This window comes from Canis lupus, chromosome X (assembly GCF_011100685.1).
Source record: "Canis lupus familiaris isolate Mischka breed German Shepherd chromosome X, alternate assembly UU_Cfam_GSD_1.0, whole genome shotgun sequence".
NCBI lineage: Eukaryota > Metazoa > Chordata > Mammalia > Carnivora > Canidae > Canis > Canis lupus.
In genome coordinates, this window is record NC_049260.1 from 82,109,066 (window position 1) to 82,122,466 (window position 13,401).

A 13,401-nucleotide genomic window follows, 5' to 3' on the forward strand; every position below is an offset into this window, starting at 1 on the left:
AGCTGGTGTAGAGCTATCCCAGGGCCATGACAGCTTCAGGCTCTAGACCCATAGTCCCTGGGTGATATCCAGGGCTCCTCCTGTTGTGTTGTCTTACTCTGGTCTAGGTGTGACACTTTACCATCCTTCCACCTGTGGGCTAAACCATACATTTAGTGTCCCTCAACACCACTTAATCATGAGAAAGGAGACAAAGACCATTCTCTCCTCTTTTCCCAGTTTACCCCCCTCTCTGAAAACTGATTTCCCTTTGGGATATGTTTATTTCACATTCATGAATTTACTGAGACCTTTTGTAGCCAGATTCCCCCTCCCACTACTATTCTGGTGATGGGTTGGGGGAGGGAATCCCTCAGGATAACATCATACTTTGGTCTGTTGTCTAAACTGGCAAACCATCTGGGTGCTCTAAGTTGCTGACTCACCTCTTTGGCAGTGGTGTGAGTTCCCAGTTCTCCCATTGGGGAATGGGGAGAGTTCTCCTGTTGTGGAGCTATATACAGCCATAGAAGTCCTTGTCTGCAGCTAGTGATGGTATCTCCTGTTTGTAGTCCTGATAGGTTTCTTAGGGGTGGCAAATCTTTGGGTATGCCCAGAGTTAACCCCAGGCCTGTTTTTGATTATTTCTTGAGATAAAACTTGTTCAGAACATGAACAAGCTTCCTGTCTGGTTCATTCCTGGGGACTCTTGGGATGCAGGCATCCTCACTACCCATAACTCTCTGACACTCCTCCCCAGCCAGTTCTGACATTTTCTTTGATCTGTGGTGTGTAACTATTTTTCTGGTACCCATTTATGACTTGGAAATAATCTCGTTGCCCAGAACAGGAACCCACTCAAATTAGCTTAAAGCAATGGGGATCTGTGCAGATTGGATTTTCATGTAGCACATTGCAGAAAGTGGAAAAGTGGTCATGCCATCACTCTCTCCATCTGTGGAGTTGCAAGATCAATTCCTGTGCTTTTTTGTACCTTCTCTGCTTCCTGGGACCTCATTCTGGCATCCTCTAAGAACTTGGCTTCTATTAAGTGCACAGTTCTGCTCCCTGACAGCCAGGGCCAGGCCTTGGCTATGGCCTTGGCATTCATGACTCTGAACTTGACCCTAATTCCAAATGACCCACTGATTCCATAGCATCAACCTATGGAATCTCCCTCTCTGTTCAGATTCTCTAGTGTGAGATCCTGTCCATTCCTGCTCCAATCATATAGCCTAGGTGGGAAGAAGGGTGAGTTGGTCATATACATGGCTGCTCAGGTCCACCAGATACTAGGGTTAGTGAGAGAGATACACACTAAGAAGCTATGGTGCTTCTGGGGTGTGGAATGTTAATACTCTGGAACAAAAAAGGGGTCATCAAAATATAAAATATGTCTATCTCTGTCAATCTACAGTCTCTCCACTTCCCACCCCACTTCCCTCGCACTCTCTTAGCCTCATTCTCCCATTCATCCCTTGGCAACCTCCCTCCCTCCTTTCCCCCCCTTTCCCCAAAATTGATTTCCCACTAGGACAGGTTTCTGTTCTGTTTCACATTTCTGAATTTACTGAGGGCTTTGCAGCCAAATTCCCCTCCCACATCGGAAGCAGATTTCCCTCCGTGAAAAATTCACAGCTTTACACCAAGGGCAGTCCCAATCCCCAGGCCTGCGAAATATGGGAGGTCTTCTCTGCTGATAGGGTTCAGAGTCTCTCCTGTCTCTTTGGGATTCTTGAGTTCCTGTTCCCTGGGACCCCGCATCAGACCACATGTGTGGAGATGTTGGAAATGGAGCTCCTGCAGTGAATGTTGCTGCTGGTGGGGATGGTGTGGGTGCAGGCGGGAAGGGGGATGAGGGGCAAGAGTAGGAGTATGTGAATGAGGCAGGGAGCTGGACAGGAAGGGGCGATGGTGCGACTCTGGACCCAGGCTTGAGGGTCCCAGAGAAATAAAACATGGCTGTTTCCACTGACCTGAGATCTCCCTCCCTCTGCCCACCAGTGGTGTAATTTTTCCGCTCCACAGCTCCCAGCAGCTGCATGAGGCCTCTACTCATCGCCTTTGCAGTTTCTGCCCCCTCTGCATCCTTCTGTCTTCTTCTTCCTCTTCCTGTGGCACCAGCAGCGGTAGTAGAAGTAGCAGCAGCTCCGGCCTCATCTTCCTCCTCACTTGCTCCCTCTGTCCCAGTCTCACAGGCAGTGGCCAGGCCTGGCTCCTCTGAGACCCCGCCCCGCTCCTGGGTAGAACCCAGCTGTTGGAGAGAAGAGAGCAGGTTTGAGATCCATTCTGGGGGTGGGGCAGGGAGACAGGGCGGGGATCAAGTAAAGATAATCTTACAACCTGGAAGAGCTTCCACCTTAGTAGATCCCGTTCCTTCTGCATCTCTGCCAGGTTGGACTGGGCCAGCTGCAGCCGAAAGGCTGCCTCCTTGCGCTCCATCTCCTGCTGCTCTGTGAATTCCTTTAGGTCTGAGGCCAAGGCATGTGCTGCTGACTTATGTAGTTTGGCAAAATCGTGCAGCCAGTGTACCCTATGCTTGTGTAACTGGCCCTGCCTACGGGCGAAACGCACGCCCAGGGCCAGGCTGCTCCAGGCACAGGCCTCTTTGGCCTCGCTGGACACTGTGGTGTCCTCCAGGATGGTCCTGAGCTTGTTCTCCACCTCCTTCCAGGACAGGGATAGATTCTCGATGTAGAACTCAGGGCCTTTTATGTGCCCAGCCATTTTCTCATTGATGAAAGCTACCACATTGTCATGCTGGAACCCACCAGTGGGGTCGTCAGATTTCAAGGCCATGATGACTGAGTACTTTAGGGGTTGGCTGGCCCTGTGGAAATGAATCAACCAGGTGTCCACCCTGCGGGGGCCCTCACAGCCCCCCCTGCCGTCCCACCCCAATGTCGCCCCTACCTCAGCCCGGTCTCCTCCCATCATTTTGCCCTGCCCCTCCTCCCTCAGATCCTCTTAGAGGTCCCCTAAGGCTTGCCCCACGCTAGTACACTTCCCACCAAGCCTCACTTCTCCAGTGGAGACCAGATAGTATGCGGGGCTAACCACGCCCACCTACGAAACCCAAAGAGAAAACGCACCTTTCCCTCCAAGGGCTCCGAGAAAAGGAAGTCTTGGGGCCAACCGTCGAGGCTTTTACTCTGGGACTGTTCCAACTTCCAGAGACAGCGGGGGGGGGAGGGAATTTTTGAGGATGGTTCCTCCCAAATGCCAGGACATAAGAGAATCCGCTACGTTGGTGAAAGTCAGTGAAGGTGGGAAACAATAGGAGTGGTTAGAAAAGATTTAGAATCGAGACCGTGAAGTACTGGTAATTGAGTACAAGAAGTCTCACCCCCCTCCATAATGTATTGTCCCATGCCAAGGGGCCGTTGCCTCCTAGAAATGGAATGTTCTAGAACTAGAAGCAGCCCCAATCGCTCAGTGACCTTTCATATCCCTTGGAGGAAGAGGGGGGAGCCAGGGAACAGTTTTATCGCCCATTGGCTCAGCACTGAACGTTGTAGTTGCCCTAAACGGTCTTAAATTCTGGCCATTTCACCCGGAAACCAAGTCTCGATTCTGTCTACCTTCACGCTCCCACTATCCTAGTCCAGCTTCCCCAACCTGTATTTCTTCCCTGGACTACCGCCGCCGTCTGATACCTGGTTTGTCTCCTGCCTACCCAGACAGAGGAAATTGAGCATGTGAGTTTAAACCTCCAATGGCTTTCTGAAGCCACTGGATAAATCAGACAGACTTAAGGTGTAATCCTGCTTTGCCGCTTACTATATGACGTTCTGCTATAATTGAATCTTAGTTTCTACCTATGGGCCCACCGTGAGAACGGAATGACAAAGTGCATATAAAGTTGATGTAATGTTTTTTCTGGTCACATTTTTGTAAAAATATACAAATTCTGTGTGTGTGTATGTGTGTGTGTGTGTGTGTGTGTATGTTTCTATGAGCTTGGAGAAAGGAGTGGGAAGGTATACACCAGACTCTCATCTCTAGGAGGTGGAGTTGGAGAGGAGGTTTAGAAAAAGTTTCTTTTTAAAATATATCTTATATGATTTCATTTGTTACAAGGAACATATATCTATGTATGCATGCATTAAAAACCTGGAAAGTCACATACCAAAATGTTAACAGTGGTTATTTTGGAGTGGTAGGAATATTGTACATAAAAAACTTTACTCTTTATATTTTGTCTATCGTAGAAATTATTTATATTAAGCACATTTTTTAAAAATTTTAAACTATTTTTTGTAACTTGTGATCATTTTATATAATTTTTAAATACCTATAATGTGAAAGTATACCTGTAAACTCACCTTTCCCTAACCTAGAAGATAACTACTTAATAGTTTGAGAGCTATATATGTCGTTCTAGTCTTTTAAGATAGGCCATAGCAAATACAGTTGACCCTTTGAACAACCTGGAGTTTGGACTGTGGAGGTTTACTTCTGTGTGGATTTTTATTTTATTTTTTTAAATATTTAATTTATTTATTCATGAGAGACCCACAGAGAGAGAAGCAGAGACACAGGCAGAGGGAGAAGTAGGCTCCATGCAGGGAGCCTGATGTGGGCCTCGACCCTCCGTCTCCAGGATCATGCCCCTGGCTGAAGGTGGTGCTAAACCACTGGGCCACTGGGGCTGCTCCTGTGTGGATTTTTAAAATAAATTCAGTACAGTACTATAAATGTATTTTTCCTAACTTATGATTTTCTTAATAACATTTTTTTCTCCAGTTTACGATAAGATAGTATGTAATACGTATAACATAAAATATGTGTTAGTTGACTATTTTATTGTGGTTTTTAAAAACGATTTTATTTGTTTATTCATGAGAGAGACAGAGAGAGGCAGAGACACAGGCAGAGGGAGAAGCAAGCTCCATGCAGGGACCCCAATGTGGGACTCGATCCCAGGACCCTGGGATCACACCCTGAGCCAAAGGCAGAAGCTCAACCGCTGAGCCACCCACATGTCCTGACTATTTTATTGTTAAGGCTTCTTTCTGGTCATCAATAGGCTAATAGTGGTCAAGTTTGGGGGAAGTTAAACATTACAGGCAGATTTTCAACTGTGTGGAGGTCAGAGCCTCTAACCCCTGAGTTGTTCAAGGGTCAGATATAATTGGCAGTTTCTCAAACAAAACATCCTCTCACTTGTCTACTGGACTTTGCACAGGATGCTCCATGAGTGGGTTGTCCCTTGGCCTCTCCTGTTCTCCTTGCTCCCATTCTCTTCATCCACCTAACTCCTGTTCAATTTCTATTTCCCTTTCACAGCAGTGCTCAAGTATTTCTTTATCTTACAACTATTTCTTGATCCTCCAGCTCCCATCCTGAGGTAGGCTGAATTATGCCACCCTTCTGTGTCCCCATGATACTTTGTGCATACCACTTGCAGTACTTTTCACACTGTATTATAATCCATGATTTTCTGATTTTTTGCCCCATCAACTGGACATTCCTGCAAGGCCAGGTCTGAGTCTTAATTATTTCTGTGTTTTCAGCATCTGGCATAGTGGTAAGCACTCAAAAAATTAATTGCTGAGTGGACTGAAAGAATTAATTACATCTGTAAGGTATAAACAGATACCTTTAAAGAGAGTCCTATTTTCTTTCTTCTCTAAAATGTCTTTTTCTCCATACAGACTGATTTTCTGCCACCTCACAGCTTCTTGTGGTAAGGACCTCTCTTTAGTATTTGAAACTAACCAGTATTTGACAGATTTGGAGTTTGTAAAAAATACCCTGGAAGATTCAGGAATGAAGCTTCTGTGTGAAGGATTAAGAAAGCCAAACTGTGTCTTACAGACATTGAGGTAACTTAATAGCAGGAGAATTTGTTGTCTGTGTTCATAGAATTTTTTTGTCAATTTCTGTTTGCATGGGGTGGTTACGCATGAGCAAGATAATGAGGTCATTCTTCTTTTCACTGTAGATTGTACCGATGCCTTCTCTCTCCTGCTTCTTGTGGGGCACTGGCAGCTGTTCTTAGCACCAGCCAGTGGCTCACTGATCTGGAATTCAGTGAAACAAAATTGGACGCTTTGGCTTTGAAATTGCTTTGTGAAGGCTTAAAAGACCCGAATTGCAAATTACAGAAGCTCAAGTACGTGGTAACCATTAGTTTCCTTACTGCGAGAAAAAAAAAAATTAAATATACAACCAAGATGGATGTTGTGTGATCAACACATTTCAAAGAGTCATGGAGAAGACTAAAAGTGACAGTCCCTAAATTGTTCCTATGCAAAAAGTTTAGGAAAAGAATTTTTTTTTATTGTAGGCGGCAGTAATATCAATGACTATAACAATAGCCCGCACTTACTGAAGTATTACTTTGTGCTAAGCATTGTGCCGACTGCTTTGTATCTATGATTTCCTTTAATTGTACAACAGTTCTGAGAGGTTTCAGATTATCATATCCATTTTAACAGATGAGGAAATGGGGACCCGAGGCCATAAGACTAAATAACATGGCAAAGGCACAATTCAGAACTCACATGAATCTAACTTCAAAGTCCCATGGTAATAGTTTTAATAAAAAATTTATTGTATATGTATTAGCATTCTCCAGAGAAACAGAACAAAGAAGATGTATATAAATGTACAGTTGACCCTTGAAAAACACAGAGTTGGACAGCCCGGGTGGCTTAGCGGTTTAGTGCCGCCTTCAGCCCAGGGTGTGGTCCTGGAGACCCGGGATTGAGTCCCATGTCGGGCTCCCTGCATGGAGCCTGCTTCTCCCTCTCTCTCTCTCTCTCTCTCATGAATAAATAAATAAAATCTTAAAAAAAAAGAAAAAGGAAAAAACACAGGGTTTGAGGTACTTTAAACTCCCCCTAGTCAAAAATCCATATAACTTTTGACCTTCCAAAAGTTTAACGAATAGCCTTGCTGTTGACTGGAAGACCAACAGATAACATGAACAGCTGACTGACATACATTCTGTATGTGATATATATTTATATTGTATTCTTACAAGAAAGTAAACTGGAGAAAAGAAAATGTTATTAAGAAAATCATAAGGAAGGAAAAATACATTTACAGTACTGTACTGCATTTATTTAAAAAAATTCGTATTTAAGTGAATCCATGCAGTTCAAACCTGTGTTCTTCAAGGGTCGACTATATAGAGATTTATTTTAAGGAATTGGCTCATGTGAATTATGGTGGATGTCAAGTTCAATATTTACAAAGTAGGCCAACAAGCTAGAGACATGGGGAAAGCTCATGTTGCATTTCAAGTTCAAAGGCATTCTGCTAGGAGAAATCTCTCTTCTTCCCTGGGAGGTCAGTCTTTTTCTGAAAGACCTTCAACTAATTAGATGAGGCCCACCCAAATTATGGAGGGTAAGTTACTTTACTCAGAGTCTACTGATTTAAATGTTAATCTCATCTAAAAATTACCTTCCTAGATACATCTAGAATAAGTTTTGACCAAATATCTGGTTATATGACCTAGCCAATGTGACACAATTAACTTGCACAATAAATATGTGGGTTATTTATTTTCAAGTAGATTCCATGTCCAATGTAGAGCCCAATGTGGGGCTTGAACTCACTACTCTGAGAGAAGACCTGAGCTGAGATCAGGAGTCAGATGCATAACTGACTGAGCCATCTAGGTACCCCATATGTGTTTTTTTTAATTTTTTAAAATATTTTATTTATTCATGAGAGAGAGAGATTGGCAGAGACATAGGCAGAGGGAGAAGCAGGCTCCATGCAGGAAGCCCAATGCGGGACTAGATCCTGGGACTCCAGGATCATGCCCTGAGTCAAAGGCAGATGCTCAACCGCTGAGCCACCCAGGTGTCCCTTCTGCTTTTTTTTTTTTTTTTAAGCAAAAGCTCTTTAAAGCTTCTAAACTTCACTTTGAAACTCTTCCTGCCTACCAAATGCCTCTATTTAAAATTTCTAAATTGGGGAGATATAGACATGTTTATTTACGAGCCCTCTTCAAGGCTAAGGTGGGAGCCTGGTAACTCAAGAGAAAATTGAGGACTCCAAGATTGTAGTATATGTCATAGAAATTCTTGAAAGGGTTGGAAGAAAAAGTTGATAGTTCAAGAAACTAGACTACTTAATATGAAGAAACAAAGACTGAGAAGACAGGAAGGTCAGTAAAAACCACTCTTCATCCTAAAGAAAATATTATGTATATAAAATATTATATTATGATGATGGGCTGGGTCTCTGTAAGGATGGAAAATTAATAAATAATGGACTTTTAGATCTTTTGATTATAAAGCTTAATTAAATATATTATAGCATGTCCCTCATGGGATTTGAAAATAGCTATAAGACAGAATTCTAAATTCATGCAGGGGGTTAAAATGAGATGAAGTCACGTTGATATTTACTCCCAACACTTTTTTTGGAGGGGCAGTCAACACTTACTGAATCCTCCTGGGGAATACAGTGTTGTGAGAGCAAAGTACGATTCTCTCTCTCTCCTGGAGGCTGTGACATTATCAAGGCTGGCAGTCTTGTATGAGTGGACCTTTATTTTCTCTGCTTCTGAGGTATTGTGGGTAGGGGGCGGGTGAGTAGGACAGGAAAGCAGCCAATTCTGTCTGTGTTCATCTTTCTTTCTCTCCAGGTTGTGTGCTAGCTTTCTCCCTGAAAGCTCTGAGGTTGTTTGCAAGTACCTTGCCTCTGTTCTCATTTGCAATCCAAACCTCACTGAACTGGACCTGAGTGAAAATCCCCTGGGAGACACAGGGGTGAAGTATCTTTGTGAGGGTCTCAGACATTCCAACTGTAAAGTGGAGAAACTAGAGTAAGTTTCTTGGAACTGTCTGGCATTGTATTATGGCTATTGAACTTGTTGAATGCCTGCTATGTGCCAGGATCTATGCTTGGTGCTTGGCAGAAGTTATTTCACCTTCATGCACTAAATCCAATAAGATGGATTTATTTTAAAGGTTTTATTTATTTATTCATGAGAGACACAGAGAGAGAGAAAGGCAGAGACACAGGCAGAGGAAGAAGCAGGCTCCGTGCAGGGACCCCAGGATCACGCCCTGAGCTGAAGGCAGATGCTCAACCACTGAGCCACTCAGGCATCCCCAAGATGGATTTTTTTAATTCCCGTTGTACAGATGAGGAAACTGAAGATCACAGGGAAAAGTGACTTGTCCAAGGTCATACCACTCAAAAGTGATATTGTGGTGACTCCAAAATCTGTCTTCAAATCTCCTGATCTTTCCAGTATACTACCATCTTACATGTTTACAGGAATGACACCACTTAAATATTAACTCTATAGGGGATACCCATATACACCCAATGCTGGACTAGAGGTGGGTGGAGTTATCAGAAGGACAAGTGATAAGGCTGCCCTTAAGGACATACAGATATGAAACAATTGGAGAGCAATACAGTTCAATGTGTGATGAAGTTCTCAATACTTTGGAATCATTTAGAAATGCCACATGAATCCAGTGAAAGGTAGGGGGTCACTGTGAGCCGGAGACTTCAGAAGGAGGCTTTTGTGAAGGAAGTGCACCAAGAGTTAGAATTTGAAGCATGGCTAGAACTTAGGAAAACATTCTCAGGAAGTTAAAAGTCAGCAGTGGCTGATTTTTCTTCTTTTTTCTTGGTAGCTTGAGCACATGTTGCCTAACAGATGCTAGCTGTATGGAGCTTTCTTCCTTCTTGCAAGTGAGTCAGACGTTAAAAGAGCTATTTGTGTTTGCCAATACCCTAGGGGACACAGGAGTACAGCATCTTTGTGAAGGTCTGCAGCATACGAAGGGTATTCTCGAGAATCTCGTGTAAGTGTCCACTTCTCCTTGTTCTCATGGGCCTTGGCACTTGAGGTTCAGTAGGACTCCATGGTTAACAGCCACCTTGATATTCCCATTCCTCCAGGCTTTCTGAATGTTCCCTTTCTGCAGCTTGTTGTGAGTCCCTTTCCCAAGTCCTGAGCTCCAGCCGGAGCCTGACAAGGCTGCTTCTGATTAATAACAAAATTGAAGATTTGGGACTGAAATTGCTGTGTGAAGGATTAAAACAGCCTGACTGTCCATTAAAGGATCTGGCGTAAGTATTGTGGACTAAAGCCACAGGCATAGTTTCCTGATGTTTCAGCAACTCTTAAAATTAAATGAGTATTTTTTTTTTTTTGGCCTCGTGATTGAATCTTCAAGGAAGCAATACATGAAGAACCAGATAATTTAGGGAGAATAAATGTTCCCTTCTCTACAATCTCTGGCCCTGGCCTATGGGATTTTTTTTTACATGACACTGTGTGTTTCTAATGTGTTTTTCTCATGGGCAAACAGAATTCCTAAAGTAATTCAGTGCAGATGAAATGATGCCAGCCTTCTCTACCTTACTTCCCGGCAGACTATGGACCTGCCACCTGACTGGAGAGTGTTGTCAGGATTTGTGCAATGCACTCTACACCAATGAGTACCTAAGAGACCTTGACCTCAGTGATAATGCTTTAGGGGACGAGGGTATGCAGGTGCTGTGTGAAGGGCTGAAACAACCCTCCTGCAAACTGCAGACTTTGTGGTACGTATACTGGGACCTTTTGCTCACTGGGCTCTTGTTCCAGGCTCTCTCTATATGGTATGAGGGGGTCATTGCAGAACTCGGAATAAAACTGGTTTCTTTCTTGAATCTTCAAACCACCCCTGCCCCGCAGGTTAGCAGAATGTCATCTCACAGATGCGTGCTGTGGAGCCCTTGCCTCTGTCCTCAGCAGAAACGAGAACCTAACATTGCTAGACCTAAGCGGAAATGACCTCAAGGATTTTGGAGTGCAAATGCTCTGTGATGCACTGCTTCAGCCAATATGTAAACTACAGACATTCTAGTAAGTTACTATGGCGGGGGTAGGGCAGGAAGGGAGAGGGTCAAGACAGACATGTTGGGTTTGATCATAGCCCATTGCAGTCAGGAAAGAAGAAAAACTGAGGCAAGCCATGCCTAGGCAAAATATCAAAAGTAAGTAAAATGACCAGTAGGCCTCCTCCTTAGACATGGGCAGAGAAAGAGGCAGAGAACAGGCAGCACTGGATATCACTGCTAAGAGAAGCAACATGGTGTAGGGAAAAGAGTACCACATCTAGATTCTGTTAGGTCTGGCTTAAATACCAGGTTTAGCACCTACTAGCTACATGGCCACGCTTACTTAACCTCCCTGTACTTTAGTATCACTGTCTGTAAAATGGAGCCAATACTAGTACCTGACTATCTGGTGTTAACGAGGAGACTGAATGAAGTGAAACGTTAATTAAAGATGTACCTAGTACAATCTTTGGCACATAGAGGGTATTCCATAAGTGTTAGATTCCTTCCCTTTTCTCTTCTCATACTTGCCAGAGGTCTTAATGTTTACATTTGGATCTTCAAGACTCAAGGAAATGAAGTTGTAATGATGCAATTATAGGAAGTGGAGGTCTTGACCCTTTTTGGTCAATGTCCATCTGCCAGCTCAGCAGGCTGGCATGACCCACAAAGTCAGTCTTAATTAGGATACAGCTATGCTGTGTTGGCAGCTAATCAGTGGCCAAATGTCCATTCATTTCTGGCATTCAGAGCTGGAACACATAATGGAAAATAAAGGCTGAGTGCAAAAATTCCACATTTCAAAGCCAATTTAACAGATTGAAGTGTAAATGAAAACAGCATAAAGGCCTGATTACAAGTCTGGCTGAAACAGGAACTGGTTCTCTACTAGCAAAGTGAAGTATGTTAGTTTCAAAGGCTTGAAAGTGTGGTGGTTACTGCCTTGAAAGAGAATTATTTGCGACATGATAAGCCTCAGAGATTTCGAGACTTCCATTCCATAGTGTCTTTCTCAAAAGAGGTGACTGCTGTCTATATTGTCAACTTGTTGGAATAAGCTTAATGATCAATCCTAAGGTTTATTTAAATATTGAGTAATTTAATGTGGTAGTGCTCTGTAGTGTGTATGCTTCAGCAAAGGTCCTAAATGACAGCAGGGAGAAATTATTTTGTGATGGCATGCCATTATTTGCTTTTTATTGTAAATTATTACGCCGTTTCCTGTATCTCTTGCTCTTTGCCTTTTAACCAATGTGCTTCCACTGTGTTTTCAGGCCAACCTTCAAACCCTTATAACTTGTCAGTTGATAAGTTGATAACAGTATGCAGCAATAGCTCAAAATACAAAATAAAGGACACACACACACACACACACACAGAATAGACCTCATTTACTGACCTCAAATCAGTTTTGAATGTTAGAGTATATGTAATACAAACAACACTGTAATTAATAGAAATATGTATTTACCCAAGTAAGGTGAGAGGGAACTGTGGATAATTTAATGTTGTGGTGGGATCAAAACGGTAATTCTGGGAGAGCCTTCTAAAAGGGAGAGTCTTGGCTGGAAATTGCAAAGACTGGAGGAAGAAGGTTATTTTCTGAGAGCTGATTGAGTGTGGGGCTGAATCTTGTTCTTCATTGTATTCTCTACGCACCCCCCCCCAATAAAGTTCCTGGCTCAGTGTTTTGCATACAGTAAATACATATAGAAGACAAATTAGTAACTTAGAACATCTGGAGGCAAGGAAAGGAGACCATTAATGACGTGTTCAATAAAGACTACATGTCTAGACTTTCAGAAGGTCAAGGAGTAAAAGAGGCCATGACCTTAGAGTGACAGAGCTTACCTTCACTCATTCCACAAGTACTTTCTAAATACCTGCTATGTGCTAGTCAAGTGTGCCAGGTGCCAGGAGACAAGAGTGAATAAGACGTGAGACATAATCTATGCTCTTCAGGGGCCTGATGACTTAGTGGTAGAGACAGGCCCATAAACTGAAAAATGCAATAGGGTGATCATGTGGCCTTAAGGGAGTCGTGGCAGCCCAAGAAGGTCACAGAAAGCTTCTTGAAGGAAGGACCACCTGAGTTAAGTCTCATGACTATTACCAAGAGAAATGGGAGTAAGGATGGAGAAGGGTAGTCCAGGCTCGGGAGATAGCATGAACAAGGTAGTTAGACAATAAACAGTATGGTTTATGATACTTCATGGGGAAAAGGGTGGGAAATATTCAAGGAGTTTGCTCTTGCTGGAGCATGAAGTACAAAGCAGAATGTGTCAAAAAGTGAGGCTGAGGGGGTAGGCGAGGCCTTGTATACCATATGTGTTTAGTAAGTCCTGTTAACAGAATTCTGAGTACAAACTCAGTCATTACTCTATTTCAAATACTCTAGTAGTGGTTCATTTTGAGGCCTCTCCTTACCTTTCAAAAACCAGTCTTCAAGCTAGAGCCAGTTTTGTTTCTAAAGTTGGTTGGAGAGTCAGTCCACTGCTGCTGTTGTTTCTCACTGCCACAGGGGGATCTTAAGAACTGACCCTAACTGGTCCCACAGAAGTTTGGTTACTAGACAGTGATGCCCTGGCTGGTCTGGATCCCTTCTAGCCT

At 43.4% G+C, this 13,401-nt stretch overlaps 2 protein-coding genes across 7 annotated transcripts in view; one reads left to right on the plus strand and one right to left on the minus strand.

Annotated features, from left to right (window-relative positions):
- LOC102157101 (NACHT, LRR and PYD domains-containing protein 12) overlaps positions 1 to 13,401 on the plus strand; it is a 41,669-nt gene that overhangs the window by 24,532 nt on the left and 3,736 nt on the right. For all 5 annotated transcript variants that reach the window (XM_038588035.1, XM_038588033.1, XM_038588034.1 and 2 more), the window contains exons 6-12: positions 5,637 to 5,807; positions 5,927 to 6,097; positions 8,591 to 8,770; positions 9,597 to 9,767; positions 9,865 to 10,035; positions 10,342 to 10,512; positions 10,646 to 10,816. In XM_038588035.1, the coding sequence (XP_038443963.1) occupies positions 5,637 to 5,807; positions 5,927 to 6,097; positions 8,591 to 8,770; positions 9,597 to 9,767; positions 9,865 to 10,035; positions 10,342 to 10,512; positions 10,646 to 10,816 (1,206 nt within the window). The remainder of the gene's footprint in view (positions 1 to 5,636; positions 5,808 to 5,926; positions 6,098 to 8,590; positions 8,771 to 9,596; positions 9,768 to 9,864; positions 10,036 to 10,341; positions 10,513 to 10,645; positions 10,817 to 13,401) is intronic.
- Positions 1,520 to 13,354, minus strand: TEX13B (testis expressed 13B). 2 transcript variants are annotated; one of them, XM_038588040.1, is made up of 5 exons: positions 13,219 to 13,353; positions 3,072 to 3,221; positions 2,323 to 2,809; positions 1,956 to 2,233; positions 1,602 to 1,779 (listed from the first exon to the last, which is right to left on the minus strand). In XM_038588040.1, the coding sequence occupies exons 3-5, from the start codon at positions 2,776 to 2,778 to the stop codon at positions 1,743 to 1,745; spliced, it is 771 nt and encodes a 256-aa protein (XP_038443968.1). In that variant the 5' UTR covers positions 2,779 to 2,809; positions 3,072 to 3,221; positions 13,219 to 13,353; the 3' UTR covers positions 1,602 to 1,742. The 2 variants fall into 2 exon arrangements, with proteins under 2 accessions (XP_038443967.1, XP_038443968.1); XM_038588039.1 differs by having other exon boundaries at positions 1,520 to 2,233; positions 13,219 to 13,354.